At 47.4% G+C, this 27,503-nt stretch overlaps 1 protein-coding gene and 1 non-coding gene across 2 annotated transcripts in view; both read right to left on the reverse strand.

Annotated features, from left to right (window-relative positions):
* Window positions 1-27,503, reverse strand: part of Atp6ap2 (ATPase H(+)-transporting accessory protein 2) — a 571,904-nt gene that overhangs the window by 26,401 nt on the left and 518,000 nt on the right. Inside the window, exons 2-3 of the mRNA XM_077698402.1 lie at window positions 2,802-2,879; window positions 2,118-2,260 (exon numbers count right to left, since the gene is read on the reverse strand). Of these exons, the coding sequence (XP_077554528.1) occupies window positions 2,118-2,260; window positions 2,802-2,829 (171 nt within the window). The 5' untranslated portion in view covers window positions 2,830-2,879. The remainder of the gene's footprint in view (window positions 1-2,117; window positions 2,261-2,801; window positions 2,880-27,503) is intronic.
* On the reverse strand, window positions 4,894-4,965 carry Trnat-ugu (transfer RNA threonine (anticodon UGU)). The gene has a single exon. It is a non-coding gene; the product is annotated as a tRNA-Thr (tRNA).

The following is a 27,503-nucleotide window of genomic DNA, read 5'->3' on the forward strand; positions in this document are numbered from 1 at the left end:
GTGCAGGCCACAGCCCAGTTGCAGTGGCAGGTGAACTGATTTTGTAAAGTGAGCCAGAAAATACCCCAGTCCAGTAACAAACAACCAAATCGGGATTTTACGTTCTGAAGCTACATCTGGGGTATGAGGTGCAATGCAGTGGTGGGCTAGCGATTAAATTCAGAACACAGACATCTTAGTGGGAGTGGAAATCTTGAGACAGGAGCCTTTTTTTTTTCTTGTTTCCATCAGAAGAACAGCAGACACACCAATCCAACGGAGAAAAGTCCCAGTTCAAGAGTACGATGCGGCTCATGATGATGCAAACATGACAGACTTTTTGTAAAAGCCATCAATTCACGGCTGTTGTTTGACAGACCATGTACGCGGGCATAAAAAACACCACAAAGCTTCATTTTTTGGTGGTGAGCAAAAGAAAAAATCAGGCAATAACAAAATCTGCACTCAATATGTGCCATGAGTGCTTTGGTTTTTAAGAGCTCGGCACTCGTGGTGACCATGTTGCTTGCATATTTTAATTATAATTTGGACTTCACCCGTCATAGTGGCTCAGTGGCTATGGCGTTGAGCTGCCGAGCACGAGGTTGCGGGTTCGATTCCCGGCCGCGGCGGCCGCTTTTCTGATGGAGGCAAAAAGCAAAAATGCCCAAGTGTACGAGATTTCGGCGCACGTTAAAGATCCCCAGGTGGTCAAAATTAATCCGGAGCCCTCCACTACGGCACGCCTCTTCGCCTGCGCTGCGTCGGTGTATAAAACCCTACAATCAATCAATCATAATTTGGACTTTAGAAATTTTAATGCTGCAAAACAAGCCAATGTGACTACGTCTACAAAGTGCAGCCCCTAACACAATTTCATCAAACTCTGTTCAGTGCCTCTTTAAAAAGAACAGCCATTCACTGACCGAAATTTGGATTTTAGCTACAATTTTTCAGAGAGACATAACAAATAGTTCAGCAGGTATGGTGACGTAACACCCACTGTAATTTTCCCCCGATGTTAGCTATGCAAACACTGGCAACATTTATCTGGATAATGATACTTACTAACCCGAAACTGGACATTTCTCAGCAGAAGCACTGTTCAATTTCTACTTTAAAGTGTTCCAAAAGTTAATATTGTCTTTAAGATCCCATTTGTTTCTCGAAGACACAGCCAACCCCACCAAAAGTGGTGAACAGGTGCGAACAGAAAACATCACTTCTTTTGCAGTTGCGCAAGTATTTCTTACGTAGATACAATAAACCTACAGAAGTAACAAATGTGAAGAGTAAAGAATGTTGTTTTTTTAACGTCCTACAAAAACACTTCAGAGGGAACAAGACTGCACCAAGCGCAGAGTCAGACTAGTCGCTGTAGAAAAAAAGTGCAAATAGCCGGGACAAGCGAAAGCAACGTCACACAACCGGAGCACTGTGTTCACTTCTGCCTCTTTCACTGGACCTCGTTATCCTGGCTGTCTTTTTGAACAAGTCACGAACCAACTAGCCTGCAATCCTACCGTTCTGAGACTACTTTGCCCAGGAGCGGGAAATGACTTACACTTATGATGACACAGGACCTTTGGTTGGTTTTCTTCCTTTCTATGTGCTTCAGTTCCTATGCATTGGTGAAATATTTGCTTGTAGATCTAACACAAGCTACATTCACAGCATTCATGAACAAATTTTGTCTCACAAGCTGCAACGAACAGTTATGTGGTCAGGTGACATGCACAGGAAAGCAGCTACAGAGACCGCGGAACAAATTCCCATTACCAAATCATGAAATACACAGAAACACAATTTTTCGAGAGTAAGATATTAATCCCAACAAGCACATAACAGAACAATAAACCCCTTGAAAACCCGCAATGAGGCGTATTTGATCTTAATTCAATATTTGAAAGTTTCATTAAACGCTGTTCGCAAGAGCATGCATCGCTGTCTGAGAAGAGTGCTAGCTGCCTTTACTCTCTCCATTCCAGTCAGCAAAAACGAAGAGAGAACAGCACAACGGATGCTTTATTAGTTGGGGCACTTTATATGGCCAATAAATTCCATCTTGAGCAAGAACGATAAGATAACGTTCGGAAATGCCCCCCAAAGGTTTCTAGAAACAGGAATCTGCACTTTACCGATTTGACGGTGAAGCCGAGAATGCTGGACAGCACATCGCCGATCTGCGACGACTTGATGGTCTCGCTGGAGACGAACTTCACCGCGTCGGGTGCAAGCGGCACGAACAACTTTTCGGTCGCGCATACCGCGCCCACTAAACCTGCGGACACCAAACACCAGATCATCAAATCAAACGAACTCGTGCACAAGCGGACGGTATCCGCAGTTTATTCACAAAGATGCGGCAATCCGCAGACACAAACATGCGTCAATCTGCGCTTTCTCAACCCAGGGAAGCCAAATTTATCGCTTGTTCCTTTCAGCAACACCCTGCACACTCAAAATCAACAAAGTCCGCCGTTTCGCATGTGTTGTAGCGAGCATGACTCAAGTGCGTTCAATAGAAATTGACTATTTTCTGAGCCGTTTTACAAGACAGGCTAGAACAGGCGGTATCTACTGCCCCATAAAACTGCTTCAGCATGTGTAAATAACACTGCAACAATGTATAGCCATTACTTTGGCAACCCGCACCGGCGTAAACCGAAGAATCATGTGACGTGAAGGAGCCGCCAGTTCTGTTTACGACACCTTTTGAAGAACGGTACGGGTGTTTAGGCGCCTCAGTTCGGCGTTTTTTCTGCACGATGCACTCCTTAAAGATTACGAAAAACGCTAAAATTGTAATTTTAGGGTCTTACCTAAATATATTAGTGTGGAAAGCTGCATATCAACGAGATCACCACTCCGCTATCGCCAACTGCAAGGCACCGACCGACCACCGACCCGACCGACCAATGGATTGGCCGCGGTTTCCGAAACTCGCGTGTAGATGGCCACACTAGCGACACGGCGACGCTTTGGCAACATCATCATCATTCAAGTTTCGTCAGCTGGAAACGAAACCCACTAAAATTTGGGTAGTCCAAAATGTTTATCAATTTTTTACTGCGGAGATGTTTATGTAATTCTCTTTTGTAAACGTCTTAGTCGTAAACAAAACCGAAGTAAGCTTTCCTCAATGTGTCGCTTTTTTCACGATGATAAAGAGCGGATAACCAGGGATAACCCTGGCCTGAACCACGGTGATAAGTCAGGCGTGCTCTAACGTCGATGGCTTGATGGCTCAAAACATCGCCCGGCGATGCTCAAAACTTAATTCCTGCGCCTGCGCGTCCTTTTCGTCGAACCGTACCCCAATGGCGCCAGCTGTAGTTTCAACTCTTCAATCAAAGAAAATATAGTGGTGTCGGAGATCCATGTCTGCTTTTTGCGCTAGCAAAGCCATGGATCAAAATGAAAGAGTATGTGCGTGCTAAACTGCACTAATACGCTTCAGCTGGAACAAACTTTCGTGTTATTTGGCATATGAGCAACGCGTAACTCGAATCGATGACCGATACCGGGAGACCAACCGCCGCTTTCCACGTATCCGGTGCCTCAAAGAAGCGCTCTGACCATTTTGTCATCAGCTTATATTATAGTGCACTAGTACTGTAGCTTATATTATACATAAGAGCAATCACATCCCCTTCTCTTTCGCCCCTCCCCTCCAGTACCCTTTCCCTCGCGCTCTATTCATCTTCGCCTCTCCCTCCTATATCTGCTTTATCCCACTTACGACCCCTTCGCCAACCCACTCTCACTTCAACGTTCCCCTTTCTTAATCTTCCTCTTTCCCTCCAATAAATATTCTTCTCCACCCTTTCTGCTCCGCGTTTACTCCCCGTCCCAATTCCTCATCGTGCCTCTAACTATCTCTCCCTCTCATACTCCTCACCCGTTGCTATTCTCCTTTACTCTTTCACATGCCTACCTCCCCTTCCGCTACAATATCTCCTCCACTGTCATATCCACTTCCGTCTCGAAATCCCGTAACCATCGCCCGTTCTCCTTTCTTTCTCTCTCGTCCACCCCTCCCATTTTCTTCTTATCCATTCTCTCTCGTCTACCTACATTCGTCCATTCCCTGGCACCTCTATCGGCTTCTCTATCCCTCTATCGGCTTCTAGCTTTTTATACCCCTCTCTGTCTTCTCTTCACTCCTCTCTCCCCTCCAGTCTCCCTCATCCCCACCCAAATGCTCCTCCTCTCCCATTCTACTCCTCCTCCTTCATTTCCGTTGTAATCCGACTCCTCCCCTCCTCCCCTCCTCCCATATTATCCCCACTTTCTTTGTCCCCTTTCCTCCGTACCTGTTACACCAACACCACCTAGACTAAATGGTGTTGGTTACACTCTTCTTTCCGGCACTCACCAATTCAAATTCAAAATTTCAAGGACGATTGGTCAGATGATGACGGTGATGAGTCGATCAGTCGATCCCGTTCGGTCGGTCTGTCGATAAGTCACCCAGTGCTATTGTTTTTATTAACGGATAATAAAACTGTAATCAGAAAAGATGCACCACACAAAAGAGCAAACCAGACTATGTAGCGAAATGATACTGAATGCGCTAAAAATGGCGTGTGCAGCGCCAGAATAGTATCTTTTAAATTTACTTCTTGTTAGTTCAATCAGAGCGAGGAATCAGATATCATGTACTGAATTTTAACGTGCCATGTTTGAGTGAAAGCTTGCGGATTTTATGCTGGAAACCCCGCCCCCCGCTACTGCCCCGAACTCCCGCAATGCCAAGGTCGGATATTTCTTTTTAGCAAAATAGCTGAATATATAGGAATTAATAATAGCAAGATGTTATGTCGAACAAAAAGTTAAAACACAAGGTTACAGACTTGTTACGTCTAAAACAAAAAAAAAATATCACACTGTAAAAAAAAAAAAAAAAACAGCAGCCGCCAGTGAGGATCGAACTCACGACCGCTGGTTTACAAGACCAGCGCTCTGCCACTGAGCTATAGCGGCGACGGCGGCGAAGCGCGTCACAAAAGAAGTCTCTCGAAGTTATTCAAACCGCACACGTGATCGCTAGGCTTAAAAAGGGCGCGTCACGACCACACTTACAATTCTTCAGTCTACGGCAACAGCTGCCGTCTAGGCGGCATTTGAAGAGGCTGCGCTGTCATTTCGCGTTGTGTTTGATTTAGTAGTTGAGTTCGACCAAAACAAAGACGCGGCAAAATAGTGCATAAAAAGGATCATTTTTTTTCCTACATAAATAATTCCATCTTTTTTATACATATTATTTGCGCCGCCAGCCCCCTTTCCATTTCCCACGCACGCTCGCATACCTGAAACCTATGGATGCATACCCCCTTTTATTCTCTACCTTGTTCTCTAAATAACTCCCCTAACACAAATGCACAGTTTCTGCAAAATTTATACCGTCCCTTGATCTTTCGATAAAATAAGAATTGAACCTCGGTGAGCGTGGTCACGTCCGCAAAGGTTTTTAGTTAGCTAACAGGGCGAGCACTATAGCTATTAACTGATCATCCATTCACCCAGAAGGAGGCGCCCGGTGGAGGTGTGCCTAACATAAGAAAATCATGGGAGAACTAAGCCAAACAAATATTTCGTTGTAACGTCATATTGCGTCTCAGGCGTTCTGTTCCCTTTCCGAGGGCGATAACGGACTCGAAGACGTACTGTCGGATTTATCGTCTCCCTTGATAATGCAATAGGCTTCACGATTTCACGAATGACCTGGTTCGCAACCATATCTAAAACAATGCTGCTACCTGGCACTCGCAACGGCAACAACGGTCGAAATGCCTCTGCAGCGGACCGGCGGGGCTGCGAAAACAATGTTTAATGCAGCGACCAGTTTCGCCGATGTTGCAGGAGAGTTAAATACGCAACGGATTTTCTGCGGGCAACGACAGCTTCTCTGTTAAAAAGGCACTCTTCCATGTGGACATACTTTATGTGCCCAAATTTACATTGCAGATTCCTCTGGTATCAGCCCCGCTTCCAGACACATGTGCAGCACGCAGCTGATTTCTTTCCTTCCCTCATCCCTCGTGGAGAGTACTTATTTATTTTTTATCAATACTGTAACCCTTGTCAGGCTCTCGCAGGAAGTTGGCAGTCACGGCGCGCTGTATGCATGAATACAAAAATGGGTGCACTGCGCGTCGGTACCTATTCAGCCGTAAAATAAACAAACCATCATAAATCGGCCACGTGGCTGTCAAAGCACGCAAAAAAAAAAAAAAAATATGCGCTTTCTCAGCTGTACGGTTCAGTTACCTCACAGTTGTGGGAAAAACAAGTTATAATAACATTGTACAGACTATTGTAACGCACATAACACAGTGCGACACTATTAAACGCTACACATCATCGGTAAAACAAGGCGATAAAGTGTGAAATCAAAAGCATGGACACTAGAACAGGTGACGAACAGCTTGCCTTGTAATCTCGGCTGTATTAGGCACAAAAACAGGATTAAAGAATGTACAGGAGCCGTCGTAAGTAACTGGAACAAGGATTTGTAAACATCACAAACCAGCGTGTCCTATTGGCTTTATGACAGCCACTACCGGTTTACAGGAAGCTTTTTCTATTGCGAGGACTTATGTAAGCGCACACCAATGCAGCGAGGCAGTTTGGCTTCGCTGGAGTTGGCTTCGCAAAACTGTATTGCTTGTTTAAACTTTACCCTTCAGCTTGAAACAGTTCTGTAGCATTGCCATTTTTTCTGTGGAGTCATAAATCGAATCACAGCAGGTCGCTCTCGCGTGGCTTTTTTCTTGCCAATGAAGTATTTGCGCTCGACCGACGTCACTTTTACCCTTGGCCCGCACGCAAAGATGTTGGTCACGACACTTCCCGAAAGAGTTCCATGAGCTTCATCCTCCTTCTCGTTTACGCCATACACAACTAGGTTGATTGATTGATTGTATAGTTTAACGCGCCAACGCTACACAGGCGATGAGACGTGCCGTTGTGGAGGGCTCGGGATTAATTTCGACCCCCTGGGAATCTTTAACTTGCACTGAAATATCCAGCTCACGGGCGTTTTTGCTTATCGCCTCCATCATAAAAGCGGCCGCCGCTGCCAGGAATCAAACCCGCCTCTTGGTGCTAGCTACGCAGCACAAATACACAACTAGATTGTTCCGACGTGTACGATTGTCTAAATCATCGATATCTTAAATTCATCTCCTTGGCCTCACAATGAACGGCAGTTACTGCTTCGGCAATGTCATCAACAACCTTCTCGTGGTACTGTTTAAGTGTGGCAAGAACAGCCACTATGGATGCAGTTGTGGTCTCTGTACTCTGTAGACCAGTCTTCAGAGTTTATTGTGAAGATTTGATCGGTGAAAAATAAGAGTGTCTCTTACAGCTAAGTGCCAGGACCAGTGTTTTCCTCGGTGTCACCACTAAGTTGCAGCAACGACCCAATAATGCGCAATGAGACACACCAACAGTCAATGATACGCTGATTCAGCTACGTTTAAAAGGTTCAAACACATATGAAGGTCGCACCATCGCCTCTCACAAAGACCTCTCCACGTTTTTCACAAGCACAGCTGTAACCGGAAACCAGCTGGGTACCCAACCTCAAAGCCCCTGTATTATGAGCGCTTCAAACAAATGCAGGTCGCTCTTTCACAATCCACAATCCACAATCCTAAATTCCAAAATACAAACAGTAAAAGTCCGAATCAAAACTCCCGTTCAACTACGCTTAAAACCAGAGCCAGCGCATGCGCTATAACCGCAAAGGAAGTGTGTGGCGAGCCGAGTGCGACGGTAGCGCCATCGGATAGACGCCGCTTTTATAAAGAGAGACCCTGGTTCGATTCCGACTAGGGGAGGCCTTTTTTTTCTTTCCAATTGGCTGCACATGTTGCTATTCCCTGCCGCTAGTAACCCCGTGCCCCTAGCCCCTTTGGGGTGGCCAAGTGGGAAGGTACCATTTTGAGGGCGTGGAGGTCCGGGGTTCGATTGCCCAGATACACCGCACCCGCACTTCTTTCTCGAAGCGCCCACTCTCAACATCTGCTTATGGGCTCCTTGCCTCCTCGCCACATCCGCACGGACAGAACAACGCTTCTACAGCTCTGCTGTTGGAAAGTAGTTGCGAGCAGTTGGCGTACCCGCTTTGTACACCTAACGGTAAATTCCTAAATGTAGCTGTGGTGAACCAGGCCAATGATGTATTATCAGAAACATTTGGCTAGTGTTGTAACGTAATTGTGTCGTCTTGCTGGTCTGTGACCAGATGATTAAATGAATGTGCACCGCTCACGCGATAATCAAGCCTTACTAAAGCCGCTAATGCTGCGGAGGCACGTCTATGCTAAGACATCAAGGAAGAGTTACAGAGGACCTTTTGCTTCTTGAGATCTATGACGCGATATCGTTGTATTGGCGCCCTGCGGGAAGCGTTTTGGAACGGAGTTATTACTGCATTGAAGACTTCCACTTCACGAGCAATGAGTCACCAGAGAAAGAGGAGCAGCAAGTATTTTGGGGGCGAAGCCCCTTAGTGGCATGGGCTGTTGGCGTCTCCTGTCGTCGTTGTATAAAATCGTCGTCTCATGTGTTCACGGTGCTAACGCCTCGCGCTAGAACGTAAGCGTAGTAAAAAAAGAGCGGGACACTCGTTTACGCCTCGCGCAAGAGAGCTTCGTGCGTCGAAGACAAGACGCCTTTACAGCAAAGCCATATACCCCCCCCCCCCCCCCCAACGGTTTCATCTCCGTTGGCAAAAACGCCAAGGCGCCCAGAATACTTATACACTATACGCGTCGCCCTTCACCAGGTTTTACGTCAGTGGAGACGGCCCGGGATTTTTGATCACCGAATAAGGTAGGATCGTGAAAGATTGCAGCTGCGGGTGGTGGCCAATATAGAAAACAAAAGCAGGGTAGTGTCAGTTTAGCGAGAAAGCGACATTGTCAGTCTTTTAAAGTGTTGCGCTATATTGTGTAGGCTGGACTGAACGGTGCAGTTTTGCGTAGGGAGAGAGTGGAAATGTTGTTTGTTGAAGGAGTTGTTCAAGAATCTATGAACATGGGGTAGACAGACGGTTGAAAGCTCAAAGGTGTAACCTTAAGTCTATAGGGTACAATATGCGAAAGCTACTTTTTGTACCCTCTCAGTCAAATCGCGGTGACCTTGAGGTAACGAGATAGTACAAGCGGCCTTCCGCGTGTTTATAGAAGAGGAACATACCGTATTGACGCGATTCTAATTACCCCCAATTCTAAGAACCTCCCCTACTTTCGCGAAAAAATCTGGAAAAAAAATTGCACCATCTTCCCGTAGGGGAACCCTGAGTAGTATTCGAAGCAGCCATGGGGTCGACTGAAGTTCCCATTAGTTTTCAGTTCGTCGTTTCCGCTGACGTTCAGCTTCGTGTGCCTTCGTTGTATGAGTAGCTTCTTGACCTAGTTTGAATGAGTGAAGGACATAAGGCGCGTTCGTAGCGCATGCTCTCGTCTCGGCTTGTAGCGCAGTGGGAAGAGTGCCACGTAACTCCCGTTGCGGCCAGAAAGTCGTGGGATCGAAACCGGGTGCCGCGCAACTATTTCTTTTTATAGTGGACTGCGCTGACGTCAGCCCAAGCGCTGACTGGGCTGAAGAGTCGCACATGCGCAGTAGAGTGCGGAAGGCGGACAACGACAACGAGGGAGGGAGGGACACAGCCCCGAGCATGAGATGCTTCGCATCTGAAACGTTTGCATGCGAATCTAAGCATCCTTTTTTTTAAGCAGCCATCACAAGGAGGTGGATTTCAGACGAGTGGAAACTGGCTCTAGTTGATGTGGGGCCAATTCATTTATGTGGCTTTCAGTTACAAACCGTGCACTTCGAAGGAACAGAAGACGACCTACTGGGAGATACTGAAAGCGGCGGCCCAAGCGGCACAATTCACCCGAATGGTAGTGAAGGTGTCTGGGTACGGAAATGGAAAATATGGTCCCGGAAAAAATGTTCCCTGAAAAAATAGCTCCGGAGAAAATGGTCCCAGAAAAAATGGTTCCGGAAAAAGTGGTCCCAGTGACCATATAGAAAAAAATGGTCCCATGGCTCAGTCAACGTGTTTCTCTTCAAGTTAGTCGGATGTGAACTTCTTTGCGGTTTTATTTTGTCCCTTTGCGTTTTAGCTAAAGGGTTGAGAAACAGATGGAATGCTTTAATATTCCTACAAGGGACCGAAATTAACGAATTTGGAGGCTAAAATCTAACAAAGTAAATTGGGTAGACAGACAGACAGACAGACGGACGGACGGATGGATGGATGGATGGATGGATGGATGGATGGATGGATGGATGGATGGATGGATGGATGGATGGATGGATGGATGGATGGATGGATGGATGGATGGATGGATGGATGGATGGATGGATGGATGGATGGATGGATGGATGGATGGATGGATGGATGGTAGGGCTGAGCATGGATTGAAAATTTTAATGCAAGTATTGGATTAAAACCGCAAAAACAACTGTGAGGCCTGGAACCGTCCATACACACTTTAGCAAGATTAAGAGAGATAGAAGCTGCAGCTGTCTTCAAAAAAGCCCATTCTTCCTTCACGACGATATTCTAGACTGAGTAAGAAAAAGCTGCCGACAACAGTATTTTCAAGTTTATTTTAGCATCACAGCACTGCCGGCATGAAACACTGCATATTTTCTGCATTTTGGGAGCAACAGAATGTTTGTAAAGGTGCTGTCTTGCGATAGTAGGAGTGTGCCTTTTATTTAGAGAAAATTACTTGCAAAATACATCGTAAACATCGGCTGATTTCCTTAGCTGATGTGTATGAGGCAAAAAAGAGCGAATCTGCATTATAAAGTGCTGTAGTAAATAAAAGGGTCTGCGAAAGGATTTAATTAGTTGGTTGCGTAATAAATGTTTCCTGAACAAGGTATAAACAGAAATATTGAACTGCTCAGTTTATTCAAATAACTGGCGCCAATAAAAATGACATCAATGTAAATGTGCAACCACTGCAGTAGATTATTGGGCTCCATAACCCAAGTTACGCGGAAATATAGAATGACTGTTTAAAACAAGTAAGGACAGATCATTCGTTTGCCGGAGTGCTTGCGCACTGAAACGTCCGTGCACCCAAATAAATGTCCCTACATCAAAACGTCCGTGCACCCAAATGTCCGTACACCGAAATGTCCGTACACCGAACTGTCCTAGACCCGAGCGGAGAGGGAAGGGGGGAGGGGAATAGCGTTTACCGCCATCTTACTTTGAACCCTCATCTAATTTATCGCAGCCGAGGGAAGAAGGAATAACGCCCCAGTGCTACTTCGGGAAAGCGGCTGACCCAATCTTCTTCTTCAGAAGATCGTCCAACCTTACTTTACATTAATTAAAAAAAATTATAGTCACCGAAAAGAAAATGACGCGCCATAATATCGCCCCGGGAGAATGGGCCGGGGAAACTGACATCGGGGCAAATGGCACGCGGGGATACTGCACGCGGGGCAAATGAGACACGGGGCTAACGTCGCGCGGTTTACGCGACGGGGATTCTGCGCGCGGGGCAATCGTGATACACCCCCTAAGAACATCCTGCTCATCAGTAAAATAAGTGTTTCTCTCTCTCTCTCTCTCTCTCTCTCTCTCTCTCTCTCTCTCTCTCTCTCTCTCTCTCTCTCTCTCTCTCTCTCTCTCTCTCTCTCTCTCTCTCTCTCTCTCTCTTCCTACCTTGGCTTTGGGGCCATTTTTTCCGGACCAATTTTTCCGGGACCATTTCTTCCGGGACCATTTTTTGCGGAACCATTTTTTCCTACACCCGTCTGGGTATCATACGAAAGCGGTGGGTGCACTGTACCTATTTTTTGTGTGAATACTTGTGAAATAAAACATTGTTCCTTGCGCCCATCTCGTCGAGAAATGGCCGCGAAAAAAGTAGCCCGGGAGTGGTGGAGGACATGTAGGTTTTTTTTTAATCTAAGCACCCCTCCCCCCCCCCCCCTCCCACACACACACACACACACACTTTGAGTATCGCGATCTCGGAAAGAAGGGGGTGCATAGAATCGAGTAAGTACGGAATAATGTTTGAGTGGCTCTCCCCCTAGCATACCTTGGAAATGGCTGGGTTACGCGTAAGAGGATGGATGTGTTCTCAAATTTACCAGAGTTTGAAGCTTATGTTTCATGCTCCCGCCAAACATCTTCGCCTACGTAGATTTGTAGATACTTGTGTTGGTTCGTAATCTACAGAGTTTGCGATTCGTCAGAATTGAGACCCCTTGTGGCGATGGGGGGTACGTTCTTAATGTTTTGTCGGAAATAGCTCCTCGATTCATCACCGATGGCTCCTCCTCGCGACCACGATTATTGCGGTAATCGTGGTCGCGAGGAGCAAGATTTGTGAGTTTACGTGTCTCTTTGTCGGTGCCTCGTTCTCTTCCAACCATAAAGCTTCTTACAAACTGGCGCTGCGATCGTACGCCTCAATGGGCGTGATGGGTAGTTGTGGATTCGGATCGGCGCTCGATGGCTCGCGGAACTTGCTATGGATTGCAGGCAGTTTCGTTTTCGTGTTGGATTTACATGAACGCATTTGCCTAGGCGGGGTGTTGGGGGGAGTGATCAAAAATACGCTTCTCCTTGAACTGCATGCCTCGCGTGCACTGACGCCGCCCTGAGTGGAATGTTTTATAACCAGAGTTGCGAATTGGGTGGGTTATCAATGCATTGCCGCACAGCGAGCATGTAAACACAAATGACGGCGCTCTGTGCGGCGAAGTTGTCTGCTAATTAGGAGTTGGGGCGCTGCTCATTCGGCAGAGCAATGCATTGTCAAAGCTGGTCAAAGCTGACGACGGTTCCGAATCACTTGGAACAGCCACACCGTTCGTGCGAACGCCGGCTCCTACGGCGTAGAACAGCAGCACCGGCGGCCGATAGGAACGCAGGTTGATGTATGTCACCATACAGGGTGTCCCAGCTATCATGCACCAAGATTTCAAAAAAGAGAAATTGCGTAACTCGAAGAAAACCTAGTGCATAATGTTTGCAGTACTGTGAAGAAGCGGAGAGTAATTTTTTCGTTAATGTGACCTAATTAATTAATTGTAATTAATTATCTAACTCGATAAATACTCTCCTAATAACTAAAGTGTCAATGAGGCACTTGTAGGTAACCACGAGGGGCATCTAACTGCGGTATTTTAAGCGACGAACTAATTGCGTACTCATTTATTCTGACTGATAAAGGAAACCCGCGAAATATGAAAAATACCACGTGACGACGCTTACGCGCGCATTTTAAAGCAGCGTCCCCAAACAAAGCTTATTGAAAGCAACTGCTTCGCGTGTTACCCGCCCGAAGAGACAGCGCATCGCCTTGATAATAGCATGCATGGAAGCAGCAGCAGCAGCAAGATTCGCGGGACGCGTGTGCAGATAAGGAACAAACTCGGTCGCGATTTCTTCTTTCTTTCTTTTGTCTATTTCATTCTGGCTAACTCAGAGGCAGCCTGTTTGAGGGCGTTGCTTTACGGTGCTCGCGGAGGCGCCGTCACGTGGTATTTTTCATATTTCGCGGGTTTCCTTGATCAGTCAGAATAAATGTGTACTTATTAGTTCATCGCTGAAAATACCGCAGTTAGATGCCCCTCGTGGTTACCTACAAGTGCCTCATTGACACTTTAGTGATTAGGACAGTATTTCTCAAGTGAGATAATTAATTACAATTAGTTAATTAAGTCTCATCAAAGAAAAAAATACTGTCCGCTTCTTCACAGTAGTGCAAACATTATGCACCTGGTTTCCTTCGAGTTACGCCTTTACTCTTTTTTTAAATCCTGGTGCATGATAGCTGGGACACCCTGTATAACTTCTCCAAAGGTAATCGGTTTCTTTTTCCTTATGAGCACAAAAATTCTCTTTCTATTACAAACCACCAGCGCCGAAACTTTTACAAGTAGTTTTTAAAGAAGTCCTCGTCCTGCTGTAGTTGGCGAAAAATAACAAACCTGCTCCACAAACCTTCTCGACTCCGCGTCTGCTTTTTATTTAAACGCGCCGTTTTATTTCGTAAAAAACAGTTTTTCGTCACTAACTTTCTTGTTTTCTATGTAATTTATAAACGGAGAACCGGGCAATACGAGCTTTTTTGTCAAAAAACACAATTGGCGCAGCTATAAGCCCGTTTTGATCCTACGCAATCCGATTCCACAACTACCCATCATTCCCATTGAAGCGTATGCGCAGCTGCCATGTTCACGTTGACACTAGCGCCAGTTTCCCCTCTAGTTATTTGTATGAAACTCTATGCTTCCAACCCCTTCTGATCAGGTGCCCAGATAACGTTAACTTCTTTATTGTGGTTCGAAGTATCTTACCAAAGCGTTAAAGGAGTACTGACACGAAATTTCAAAGCTGTGATAACGATGTAAAACGCTTCCTTTTTATCAGGAGATATCTCCCAGCAAGTTTCAACAGCAACAGTTCAGCGGAACATATTTAAAATCCATTTTAATCTTCGCCCGCACGAGAAAGCCCAGAGCGGGCCGACATGACATCATGTGCTACTTGCCCCAAACTGCCGACGTCGGGGCTCCCGTGACAAAGCCGACGCGCTGGCTGTGGTTGGCGCGCGCTGCTCGGGCGTGTGTACACGTCATGGTTTTGGGACTGACGTCATGCTGCCCGGGCCTGTGGGGACGGCGAAGACCTCGGCCGGTCTGGGCGCGCGCGTGCGCTCGCTCGCGCGCGCTTCCAGAGAGGCAGCGATGCGGCAAGAATGATGACGTCATGTGATACATCCTGTTATGGCGGCCGCTCGGCGTTTTTCAGTCGAAACCGAAACTTGCACGAATAAACGACGCCGTAAATTAATGTTTAGGCTGCGCTCGACCGTCTAATCTGTCATTCTATGATTAGTGGGCTGGTAGGCACGCATAGCAGCGAAAAAAACGTAACACGAAAATTTCGTGTCAGTACTCCTTTAAGGTATTCTGGCTGAATCCTAATGCCTAATTATGGCTGCAGCCTAGAGCCCAATACAGACTGTAATGCCATTTGAGAGTCTATAATGATAATAGTGCATATATTCGGTGCTTGAGCTAGTCGGAATGCGAAGCGGATTGTGCCAACTTCCGCTTCGTTCCAGCATGTAAGAAAGTCACGCAGACACAAAGATTGCTGGAACAGTTAACTGCGACAACTGCTTCTCCGTACTTTTGCACAGTGTAGTGCTACCGCAATTTTGAAATCCTGTTCTCATATTTTCGAGTCGACTTTGACCCTATGCTTTGACCTACCGGAGAGCGGAAGCCATCGCGGATATTTGCGGCCATCTTGGAACGGCTGCACCAACGGCGGTATGCCGAACAATACACACGGTCCATTTCGCGTGCGGAACAAGCCAAATAGGCGGCACATGGAAAGGCTCTTTTCGGCACAAGATTAAGATGACCACAAAGGGGAAATAGTTCACAATAATCACAACAAAATATTCTCACGGAACATTGCTACTTATAAACTAAATAATTTAAATCCGACCAACGACGATCAGTCAGTTACCCAGCTTTCTAATCAATCCTCAAACCAATCTCATTTTTCAAGAGCCCGTACTATATATAGGGTTGTTTCACCTAACTTAAGCTGGACTTTAAAAATATGCCGATGCACTCTAAGATGATGCGACCAAATGCATGTTGCTCTATTGTATATGTAGTGTGTCACACTATTTTTTGCATCTTGCCTAATCGGATAATCCATCGCTATTAATTATCCAACTTCTGAACCAACGGAGCTCGACAAAAATTTTCAATTTGAGGTTGCAGAGCGGTTTGCAGTATGTCGAAATAAAATTTTCCGTCTTTCTATCTATTTCTATCTTTTCACTATTAGTGCTTTTCTACTTACTGGAGAACTACAAAAAAAAAAAAAAAAAACACCAGGTGACATGCCCGCTTCCGCGTCCTGATTGCAGTGCTCCCAAACTTTTCGCGCGCAAACAGCCATAGGCGTACTGCCGCTTGAAAGGCGACAGTTCAGCGATGTAGGCGTTCACACGGAGCAAGAATCTTCTTATTGCTCCGTGGCGTTGGCTGTGCCGTTTACGCCAACGATGTGCTCCCTCGCCGCAGTTCGCTACAGCGATAAGCACGGGCAACCGTTATCGTTTGCATCGGTGACCTGCGCTTTTTAAGCGGCAGTGTGCTCACGGCCGGACTGGAGGAGCGGCGAACGCGCATATGAAAGTGCGCGCCCGCCGCTCCTCCAGCCCGGCCGTGGTGTGCTTATGGTTGTTCGTGCACCGAACGTTTGGGAGCACTGTAATCACGACGCGCGCGCGGGAATGTGACGTCGTGCTTTTTTTCATTGCGACATCATGCATGAGTGATCTGAAAAATACTACGGAAACTATTTGTTCGGAAGCTTTGCAAACTGCTTTGCATCTTTCTATTTGGATTTTTTCGCCTACATTCGCTGCTTTAAAAGTTCGCTAAATAAAGTTTGCTGCTTTTTTTTTAGTTCAGTGCTTCAAAAGCTCGCTAAAAGTCCGCTAATCTTCACAAATGATGTAATTCGGCAAAATACAAAAAATTGGGGCTCCAATCCACGCTGTGAACGTAGTTGGACTGCGAAGCTGAAAACGGCACCCGCACTGACTACCAATGCGACGTCACTTGAATTCTCACACGGAGCTCTACAAAGAGTGAAACCAGAGACAAGTGAAATGTACTTAACCAGACTTTCTATTACTGCACAACGACATTTACGACTGCTTTAAGTTCTTCTTCTTCTGGCTGTTCCACTGCTGTCTTTACTTTGGTCTACCCAACGTATCCTAGATTGAAACTAAGAAGCTGCATGCACACACGCACGCACGCACGCACACACACGCACGCACGGGCGCGCGCGCGCGTGTGTATGTGTGCATGTGTACGTGTGTGTTCGCGCACGCGCACACGCACACGCACGCATGCACGTGCAAGCACGCATGCACGCATACACACACACACGCACGCACGCACGCACGCACGCACACCCAGACGCACGCATGCGCACTCACACACGCACACAAGCGCGCGCGCGCGCACGCACACACCGACGATTTGTAACAGCACCCAAAACCCAAACCACCGCTTCGCTTTAGCTCCACATTACCCGTTTCTTCTTCAACGCGCCAGTAACGCACGCAAGCTTTAAAAAATGCGACTTATTTGGAACCCGGACTGATACAACGAGGAGGCAAAGCACCCACGGAGTGTGGTCTACTCCGGGGACGGCACGAGCTTTTCCGCAATGCTTGAAGCTTCTCCGCAATACTCACAATTTAAACCCTTCAGGAACCTAGGAGAACCAATATACTAAAGCTATATTTTGTATACTGGTAGTGTGCACTCCCAGGATAACATGATAAGAAAAACTTCGCAGAAAATTTTGAAAATTATGAGTAATCGTGCTGGAAAGATCGCCGCCCATAGAGTTACGCGCGTTCCGGAGCGCCTAGTGGCCGATGGCTTCTTAACTAGGCGTGAGCCGGAAAGCTGGGGATGAACGTGCCAGTAACACGCGTAGGGTTAAAAAATGCTACTTATTTGGAACCCGAACTGGTACAACGACGAGGTGAAGCCCCCACGGAGTGTGGTTTACTCCGGGGATGGCAGGAGCTTTTCCGCAATGCTTGAAGCTTCTCCGCAATACTCACACTTTAAACCATTCAGGAACCTAGGGGAACCAATATACTGAAGCTATATTTTGTATACTGGTAGTTTTCAAGCCCAGGATAACATTATAAGAAATATATCGCAGAACATTCCGAAAAGTATGAGTAATCGGGCTGAAAAGATCGCCGCTCATAGAGTTACGCTCATTCCTGAGCCCCTGGTGGCCGATGGCTGAACTAGGCGTGAGCCGGAAAGCTGGGGATACGGTACCGCTCCGTGTTGGCGATTACTATAGCTTTCAAAGTACTGCCAGACGCGAAGGAAAGAGTGAAAGCGTTAATCGGAAGTGTTGCAGAGTGCATTTAGTGCACCAGTACTCCCGCCGCTTTACGAGAGGCAAATGTGTGCCTCTCGGCTCCAGGCAAGCTTGCTCGAAAGTGACCTATTGTACGCGGCGGCAGGCCTAAGATGCCGTGAGCTTAAGCGATATGCCTGGACGCAGGGACGTCTATATGAAACAGTTCTTTTGCTTAGTGTTTTCGTGTTTTTTGTGTACCTAGGCTATACTTGATCCCACGCGACGCCTTTTGTGTGTTCAAATGATCAGTATATGTCTTGCACTCACCTCTTCTCCTAACTTCCGCTCCCGGATAGATGAGGCAGGCCATGCATGCAAAAAACGATGGTGAGTATAGCCATACAGTGTTTCCGAATTATAAAAATACAAAAAAAAAACGTTTTCAAATCTTTACGCGTTATTAGCTGTTGCGATCAGAAGCCGGTGGTGCGACGCCTAAAGGTAACATGCTGGCGCTTGTGAGCCGGCTGGACGAGGGTGAAAATTAAATTGAAAGACTCGATCGGTAACAACGAGAAAGCTGGGTCAGTAGTGACAGCAGCAGTGCAGGGAACCGGAAAGCTCTGTTGAGTTAAACGATAGCAACAGCTCGAGGCAGTGGAGGGGCCACATCTGCGAGGCAGGAGGGAGGTTTAATGAATGCGGAACAGAAGCCGTCCCAACCGAGTCATGCACAGTATACAGGCAATTCAAGGTCAATACACACCAAAACAAACATAATTCGGGTACGGAGTAAGCGGCGTGTCCTTCAGCGCACTCCGTACTCGGAGTATTGTTTGCTCCGGAAGACGAGGTAATTTCTTAGCTCTGCAAAGAGGGGAGTTTCTTCAGGCACTTAGAGGAGTACTTATGCTGCCCAATATACTTTGCTGTGGGAGGGAGTTTTTCCAGTCTTCTAGCAGAGTATATGCAGTACTCCGCCGGAGAGATGTATATTGCTGCGTGCATGCGCCCGCATGCGTGTGTGCGTATGTGTGTGCGCGTGTGTGTGCGTATGTGTGGGGCGAATAAGAACAGGAGGAGGAAAAGGGGGAAAGAAAAGGGGACCTATATTTATATTTATACTCCCTTAAATTAGTCTTGAATGGAGAATATTTGAGCCACTTGAGATTTTCGGGTGACATTGTCTTGGTACTGCTGTCAATAAAGAGGAAGCTACACAATTAATGCCTACTACGGTAATAATTAATGGGGCAGAAGTTTAAAAAGTGACTAAATACCTCTAAAGAAAACGTAGGCCGGTCCAAAGAGCCATGGAAAGAATCGCAGTAAGAGTAACGCCAAGGGATGGGAAATGCACTTCTCGGACTTCAGGGAGCAAACATGTCTCCTCCAGTAGGACTGAAAACTGCCTAGCCCAAATTAAGAGAAAGAAATGCAGTTGGGCCGGACATTTTGTGCGGATAACTAAATACCGGTGAAACTTCACACGGTTGCAGAATCTCTACGGAGTGGCAGTATTAGAACCAGGGGAAGACATATAACTCGACGGAGGGTTAAAAAAATTCGGCTGCTAAGGAATTCGGACAGCGCAGGACGGAAGAAGTCGGACTGGTTGCGCAGACTCCCATCCTCTGCCAACGAATCAATCAGTTCCACAGCAAAATTCCGTCAAAGGTGCTTGGTCATGGGTGCCTTGTCACACCAATATATAGGCAATGAACCGGCTGACTTCCTGTCCCATAATTGCCGGTTCCATCATCCCCCGCCCAGCCTCCTAAGTGACCCATGGTCCATGTGCACGAATAACTGCAAAAAAGGACCTTCGACTCCGAACTTCTCCTACCCCTCAACCTTACCAGGACAGGGGAGGTTGTCCTACGAACAATCCGGTTGGGGGTGGCGCTCACTCCTGCTCGCACGCGTAGATGTAAAGGAGACTACCGCGGACATGTGAAATGCCCAACCTTCTCCCGTGCAACGACTCCGGCAGACCTTCACCATCTATTATTCACATGCCCTAGCTGGAACCAAGGACACTCGAATAAAACATCTTATGGTGGCAGAACTAAATTTGCGGCAAGATATCATCGGTAGCTCCATGGCCCTGCCTACCGTGCCTTGCTGGACTAAAACGGGATGTTAAGCTAGCTTCCTGGATATAGATCGGACTCGTTTTGTATCTACTAAGCCTCGAGGCTGTGGAATAAACAAAAAAAAACAGCAACAAATCTCTGAGAGGCATTCGTCCGGCAGCGGATATAAATAGGCCGATGATCATGGAAAGGGTGCGGTGTCTGGGGGGAGGGGGGGGGGCGGGGGGGGTGAGGAGCTAGATGATGATGATGCGTCGATTTCTCGTAAATTATTCGCAGAGAAAGAAGAAATCAGACAGCTGCCGGTATCAGAGTTTGGCTGCGTCCTATTTTCTGGTTGTGCGGCGTACAAATTACATCCCCTGTTTATCGCTGAGAAAATGGCTTTGCGCCTATGCTTGGGATTACCACAATATGTCGCTAACCCTATTTTACACCTTGAGGCACGATTTACTCCACTGAAGTCTAGATTTCAATTATTGACCGTATTATCCTTTATCAAATTGTTTGACTCCCCACTGCAAGACACGCAGTTGATTTTCCGTCTGAGGCCTGATCGTTTTCAAGGCATTCAGTGGCCGCGGTTCCAGAGCCCTCAGATGGATCTAGTTCGGTCATGGCTTCAGCCACTTCACGCAGACCTTTTACGGCTCCCCCATCCTTGTATTTGTGGGTCATCTGTGGAAATAACATTTGATAATATCTTCCCCCCGAATGCAAAGATGTTGCCTGCCTGAATCCTCAATGGATTGCTGGAGGATCATCTGTCAACCCTTCATTCCCATATTGTCATTGCTACCGATGCCTCGCAAAGTGATGAGAAGGCTGGAATCAGGATTTTCTCCCAGGCCCTCTATTGGTCCTTTTCAATTAGGTTGCCTAATTACACACCTATTTTCCAGGCGGAATTATTGGCAATGATTTTGGCTCTTCAAAAACTTCAGCATAGATTTTCGCATGTTGTTATTATTTCTGGCTCCCTCTCTGTGTGTTCCGCATTAACATCCGAAAAAGATTCTTCAGCTATCCGACCATTCCGGTCATTTGTTCCTCATCAGCTTTCTGAGGTTAGATTAGTGTGGATTCCAGGACATGCAGGAATCTCGTACACTGAAGTTGCTGATCAATTAGCCAGTATGTCTCTTGGTGGCCCTGTGGTCGTGCGATGTCCAAATGATAGCTTTCTTTTTGGGGGCGAGATTTAGACGTTTACAACTACTCCAGACTTATCGGCTAGACGCCCCTCTCTCTCCTAGAGATTATAGCCACCTTCGTCATGCATGGAAGCCGATGCTTTGTGAATCACGGCTATGCGAGGTAGCAACCACTAAACTTCGGTGCGAAATTCCGCAATTAAATTTTTATATTTATAAAGCTGGTCTGGCCCCATCACCGCATTGCCCTTTCTGTGACGAGCTGGAAAATATAGAACATTTCCTGTTTAATTTCCACAGCTTCTTCCCAATGCGACGCACGCATCTGGAGTCAACCTTTAGGCGCCTCCACCTTCTGCTAACTACTTCCGAAGTTTTACCACTAGGCGCTTCCGCTATTGTAGTCTGCCACAGGGATGTTGTGTCCGCCCTGCACTCCTATGTTGCGGCGACAGGCCGGTTTTCCTGCTAGCCAGCTAAGCGTTCACATTTATTTCGTTTTTCTTCCTGACTCTACCTTCATATTATACATATTAAAATTTTCTGTTCTGTATTTCCTTTTCTAAATTTTGAGATGTAAAATAATATAGGTCACATCCTGATTAGGTACAAAGCTTCTTGGCCAATCCCCTGCGTGGGTATGTGCCATAATCTGAGGCAACCAACCAACCAACCATGGATGCCGGCCAGCCGCCTGCTGCAGCAGCGACGACCACACGTCGCGATCCACAAACAACTGAGTGGCCTTACCAGACCAAGGAAAATGACCCACGAAAAAAAGGAGGCGCCACCCGTTGCTCCACCAGAATCGGGAGTCGACCGGAACAGCGCCGGCGTACAACCTCCGCTCGAGGTGGGCGCATCGCCAGTGGTCACGCCCGTTGTTCTGGCGTCGGCAGACGCGATCTGCACCGAACCCAACAGAGACCTGCCCGGTCTGCTGTGCTTACTCGTTTACCTGTTATTCCTGTTGATGGCCACGTTACTCGTCGTGTATCTCGTCTTCCGCCATGTGCGAATTCAGGAGGAACAGCGGAAGGTGATGCACTCAGGCCTTGGCTCAACGACGGCGGCCGCTGTTCGGCGTGGCAGCTGGAATCAGGCTGAACCTGCCATCGTGCCCGACACCACTGCTGCCAGGTCGACGGCGGAGGAGCCAGACGGCGAGGAAGAGACAGCGTCAACCGAACTAGGACCTGTAACTGAAGCTACGGTCGTGAACGCAAGCGTCGCGGACTCTGTAAACTTAACAGAGGGAGCCTTACCATGATGTGCGGCGGCATCCTGGTGCTACGGCCAAGAAAAAAACATGCATACGAGTCTGGCGTATTGTTAAAAACAATTTGATGTGTACACGCGTCTTTAAATCTGCACTATCCGAGGCCTTCTGAGGTGTACACAAATAATAAACCTCGTACTGAATTGAAATTGCCTTCTGTGTACGGGACTTATTTCATAACAATGCCGTACTGTGACGAAGAATGCGATAATTGTTCTGGCAGTTTTTTTTTAATCAAAGGGGCTAGCATATCAGCCTGAACAATAAACTAGCGATTATTTTATGGCCTTAACGGTTAATCGACATAAATCTGGAACTGCTCGGACCCCTGCCAGAGGAAGGAACCAGAATTTTTGTTGTTGTTGTTGCTGTTCCTGATGACTTTCACATACCAACGTGGGGGATTGGCCAGGAATCGGGCGTGAGGAGGGCTAATACGCCTTCTTAAAACAACGAAAAATTATAAACCTGGCGATTTATATGCAGGAAGAGAGCATTATTACAAAATAGAATTCGTTGAAAATTGAAAGTAGGGTTTGGAATTGGAAAATGAGCTTTTTGAGCCGGAAAAAAGTACGTGCCAGAATCAAAGCTAACAGAGCAGGCGCCTGTTGTCGGAAACATATGCATGAATGGCTGTAGCCACGCCTCGGTGACAATATCCCAGTGATGTGGCCCCAAAAGGTAGTAGTGCGGGAATTAAAATTGGAAAACCAATTCGTCGCAATGGCGTGGCAAGATGACGTTGCCTCATCATTGAAAAACCCCGGCAATGCAAGGGGAAGTGCTCTAAAGTGTCATGTTCACCGCAAACAGCCCATCGGGAGGAGGAGGTGAGCCGAGCCCGGTGCATATAAAAGTTGAGTTGTAAGACTCGAAATCCAGAATTATCCATTTGCTTGCAGCGGGACAGGTGAACGTGACAGCGCGTGAGTAAAACGGATGCACGTGAGCCACAGAGAGCTCTGGAACTGCAGAAGCCGTCGCTTGAAGCAACGTTGTTGGCTTGAAGTGCGGTCAGTCTGTCTGTGGACGTGTCTGACGCCAAACGACGAAGAAACGAAACCGACGAAAGAGGCTGAGACAGGATGTAGCCATAATAAAGTATTTAATGATTGCTATAGACTTTCACCTTGAAACCACGGAAGCAGACGTAAGTGCCCTAGAATTTATTTTAAATTCAGACGGTAAAATTCGTAGTACACCGCTCGGTTTTCTTTAAGCCATGTAGGGCGAACTTTATTGCAATGCTTCAAACTAGTAATGGGACAGATTAGGGTTCTACAAAGGTTTCCTGAATTCTGCGTTGCCTAGAAAATATTCATTATTTAATGTAAAGAGTAATTTATCAGTTGGAAATCGAAGTTGAAAATCGACATATTACACATCATTCTTCGCATACCTAACTGCCTGTATGCGCAGCCTTTCTTTCTTGATACAAAATTTGTCTCGTTTTTACACGTATACGTCATTCGACGGAAGATTCCTGCACGCTGCAATGAGGAAGGTATGACGAATGAATGAATGAATGAATGAATGAATGAATGAATGAATGAATGAATGAATGAATGAATGAATGAATGAATGAATGAATGAATGAATTTATTTACTGTTAACATGAAAAAGGAAAGACGACCAGCAGACGTAGTTTGTCTCACCCAAAGGTGGACACCGGAACACCTGCGGGAAGGGGGGGGGGGGGAGAATGGGGAACGCAGGTGGACAGGAAAGGGAGGATAGAGAGAAGAAGAGGATACATATATACCGAGCTAACCAGGACATATATGTACAATATATACAAGCTAAATGCTAGAACACTAAGGAAAAAATTTCCCGCATTTCCCCGCCGGGGAAGAATGTGAAAGTGCGAATGCACGAGTTGAATTTGCGCGGTTCGGTAATGTTCGCGAAAGAGAGATCACACGCACACACACAACTACAAAGAAAGAAAGATGCATTTATTCACAGACACCTATTTGTGTTGTCGTTGTACTTGATTGCTAGAGCGGATCTCAGCTTTGAAATTTCGTGTCAGTACTCCTTTAAACAGGTGCATTAGCCCTTCTCACGCCCGATTCTTGGCCAATCCCCCACGTGGGTATGTGCCATGTCAGCGGCCAGGCAGCGCGCGCCCATCTCCCCCCGTTGCCAAGGAAGACGAGGAGATTCCTGGCCAATCCCCCACGTGGGTATGTGCCATGTCAGCGGCCAGGCTGCGCGCGCCCATCTCCACGTGCGCGGACATCGCTGGTGGACGCAGGTTCAGGGTCGCTTAAGAAGTGCATTGCACTTAAAAAAAAAGCCCTCCTCACCCCCCCCCCCCCCCCCCCCCACCACCACCACACACACAACAAAACAAACAAAAATCCCGCCATCTCCACGAAGTGAATGATGATGAGAGGGGCGAAGCTATATTGCTTATCGGTAAAACCGTGAAACATCCGCCCACACATCATACAAAGACTCGACACGTTGTTATAGGTCTTCTTGACGGCGCGCACCATCTGAATGAGTGAAGGACATAAGGCGCGTTCGTAGCCATGCTGGCGGCTCGGTTCGTAGCGCAGTGGGAAGAGCGCCGCGTACCTCCCGTCGCGGCCAGAGGTGTGGGATCGGAACCGGGCGCCGCCGCGTCAAGACCACCACTCTTCGCTCGCAAAGCTTGAGACTTCCCACCGCTCCGTTAACAAGCCCGTCGACGACGTCGATGTTTGTGGTGATCATGTAGGGCTTGTTTGGGACGATGAGAATCTTCATGGGTAAGTTGGCAAATTCGGTGTGTGACATTTTAGCCACCTTAGCCTCGCCTTCTGCAGAGCGTCTTGTGTCGCGCACCCCGGTACATGTCTTGAGCTCGCAGGCGACGAACGACAACCTCTTCTTCTTCCTCTTCTCCTTTTTGGGTAGCAACGAACGCGTTGAACGTTTTGACCTCTTCGTCCAATCTTTGGTTGGCCAATCCCTAGGGGCATCCTGCCACAATCATCATCAGCGGTATGTACACGGTGCTACGAGGGATGGGACAGGGCCCGAACAAGAGGAGCTTCGCCCCTAAAACGGCCACAGTTCAGTTTAGCTGGGGATACGACGGAGAGGAGCGGCAAATTACTAGCAGAAAAGCAACAGTGAATGGAATTATTTACCTCGCTCGAGTTCACTGATGCCGACAAAATCTATAGCTCCGTGGACCCAAAGTCGTGTGCGCGGGCGTCGGCAGGGGGATGCAAAAGGGGAACTTGCCCCCCCCCCCCCCCTACCCCAAGCCACATCAGCACAATTGTGCCTTCCCCCTGCCCTCTCCCTCTACCCCCCAAAGGTTCGCCCCCCTCAAAACAAAATCCTGCCGACACTCATGGTCGTGTAGTTAGCGCTCGCATCCCGTCAACTCCTTACTTGAATTCCTAACGAAAACGTGAGGGGGAGGGCAGGAGCAGTCCTGGTGTGGGGGAAAGATAGTCGAGTTCGGCCCAATTTCCGGGAAACATGTTCGGGGTTTGTAAAAAAGGGGCAGAATCTGGTTTTTCCCGAAAACGAAGGGTCCCGAGTGTAGGATGTAAATCCCCTGACACCTGACGAAGACGACTCCAGGAATCTGTCAATTTTAGTTCAAAACAGTGTTTTGGGGGCAATAAATTCGTTAAAATAGCATTTAGTGCCACCGTGTAACACACACATTACAGTTTTTATTTTCCAGGCGGGGACAAATAAAGATCGTTTGGTTACAGCGCGTGACTCACACACGGGAGAGAGGGGAAAAAACATTTATTGAGGAATCAAAAGGTGTTAAGCTCTAGTTATGGGTGGGGCCGTTCGTGCAGGGTTCCAGTCTCCTCCGCTCCTCTCAAGGCCCTAAAGGTCAGGTCACTTTGGATCCCTGGGTCGGAGCTGGCCAGAGCTGCCTCCCATTTGTTTACAAGTATGACCATATGGGAGGCAGCTTTCGCCAAGTGTAGCCATGACTGTGATTTAATTTGATTTTTATGTCTTCCCTTTATTCGTGTTTTATGTTTGTGTGTGTGGGTTTCTTTTTTTTAGGTTGGTCCTCAAGATTTGTAATGCAATATTATCGCGTACGGTCATGATAGTAGCTGTTGTCGGAAACCGGGCAGCCGCCTCGCCAAGCCGGTTGTAACAGTTACTTTTTGCGGTTGTGCCCTCCTTTTGTAAAAGAAAGGAAACTAAACGATTTGATTGATTTGATATCACAAACTGATTGACGTTATTGTCTGATGAGGACCATAATGTGGTGGCAACCCCGGGTAGCTCGGTAAAGGCTAGAGAGAACATGGGAGACTTCGAGGACGCGTTGAGGACGCAGCCTCGCCGAGAAGCCGTTGCCAAAAACGATGATGGATGTGCAAGACTGGGTGATCGAAGAATGTGGCGTGTCGTCTGCGTGTGAAACCATGGGCTTCCTCCATCTACCAGTCCTGGATGATCCGCGGGTAGTCCGAGGTCTGCGTTCGGACCGAAAGCCCCATACGAATACATGGGAAAATCGAGCGCCGGATCGTGTCTCGGGCAGTCCGCGGACGATCCGGGACTGATAATCGAGGAGGCCGCATGATGATGAGTTGCGAGGCGGGAGGGATGAGTTCAGTAGCAGAGTTAGGAAGCAACGGTGGTGCTGGCGCTCACAATAAGAATAATTTATGACGCGCAAGGGTCGAGAACTGTGGCGGTTAAGTCGAAAGAGAGCAGACTCATACTTGCACTAGGTGGTGGATAAAGGGCCTTAGGTCCCTCCGATCAATCTTCTTTCTCGTGGTGAAAACAGCGGGTGGTAAAGTGTTTGGGCGTAGTTGCTCGGTATTGTTTCGCGGATGGGCATAAGCCGCGTGGTGCAAGGGGCTGGCGACGTCGCTGAAACCGCGCGCTGTCGCTCACGTCGCTATCACCACATGCTCCTGTCACAATGATCAACGCGCGAGCAAGTACATAGACAGCTGCTCTAACGTCGCTTCAAAAGCTCTGTAGGGTGCGTCAGGTGGCAAGAGATTTCCCAACACGACAACACGTGTCTATCCGGCGTTCCTCTTGCGGGATTACTGTTT

The sequence above is a fragment of the Haemaphysalis longicornis genome, unplaced genomic scaffold (assembly GCF_048455015.1).
Source record: "Haemaphysalis longicornis isolate Haplotype H1 unplaced genomic scaffold, Haemaphysalis longicornis Haplotype H1 scaffold_2, whole genome shotgun sequence".
Taxonomy (NCBI): domain Eukaryota; kingdom Metazoa; phylum Arthropoda; class Arachnida; order Ixodida; family Ixodidae; genus Haemaphysalis; species Haemaphysalis longicornis.